This window comes from Sinocyclocheilus grahami, unplaced genomic scaffold (genome assembly GCF_001515645.1).
Source record: "Sinocyclocheilus grahami isolate Dianchi unplaced genomic scaffold, SAMN03320097.WGS_v1.1 scaffold5686.1, whole genome shotgun sequence".
Taxonomy (NCBI): Eukaryota; Metazoa; Chordata; class Actinopteri; order Cypriniformes; family Cyprinidae; genus Sinocyclocheilus; species Sinocyclocheilus grahami.
The window spans coordinates 291-1,111 of NW_015510307.1; the positions used below are offsets into that span (position 1 = coordinate 291).

Sequence of the window (821 nt, forward strand, 5' to 3'; positions counted from 1 at the left end):
CGACTTTAGTTATTGCTATAGCTATCTTTATAGTTATTGCTCTTGTGTGAACGATAATTTAGTTATCGTTATAGCTCTCTTTATAGTTTTCGTGCTTTGGTTTGAATGCTAATGTAGTTATCGTTACAACAATCTTTATAGTTATCGTTTTTGGTGTGAATGCTAATATAGTTATCATTAAAGCTATTTTATAGTTATCATATTTGGTGTGGAAGGTAATAGTTATTGTTATAGCTATCTTTACAGTTTTCGTGCTTTGGTGTGAATGTTGATATAGTTATCATTATAGCAATCTTTAGTTATAATTCTTGGTATGAATATTTATCATTACAGCTCTCTTCATAATTACTGTCCTTAGTTTGAATTCTACTGTAGTTATTGCTATAGCTATCTTTACAGTTATCGCTTTTTGTGTAGATGCTAATATACTTTTTGTTATAACCATATTTATAGCTATCATTCTTGGTGTGGATGCTAACTTAGTTATTTTTCTTGACGTAAATGCTAATATAGTTATTGTCATAGCAATCTTAACTGCTGTCGTTCTTGGTGTGGACGCTAATGTAGTTATTTTTAATAAACACAAACTATTCCTGAATGCCCAGCAGTTGGTACCTTTTTCTCGTGGTTGGGAATGATGCAGCGGACGAAGTTGGGGTTGGTGTTTCTGAGCGTGGCCATAAGTTTGGACAGCTGCTCTTTATAGAGCTGCCCGACCGTCCGGAACATTCCCTTACGGGTCTTAAATGCACCCGGCAGCTCCGACATGCCGGCCACCTTATCCAGACCCACGATACGGTCCACTGAGAGACAGACAGACA

At 36.3% G+C, this 821-nt stretch overlaps 1 protein-coding gene across 1 annotated transcript in view; it reads right to left on the bottom strand.

The window, feature by feature from the left end:
* Positions 1–615: 615 nt before the first annotated feature.
* LOC107577315 (myosin-9-like) overlaps positions 616–821 on the bottom strand; it is a gene marked incomplete at its 3' end in the record, with an annotated part of 7,683 nt that continues 7,477 nt past the window's right edge. The window contains exon 6 of the mRNA XM_016263404.1: positions 616–803. Coding sequence (XP_016118890.1) covers positions 616–803 — 188 coding nt within the window. The remainder of the gene's footprint in view (positions 804–821) is intronic.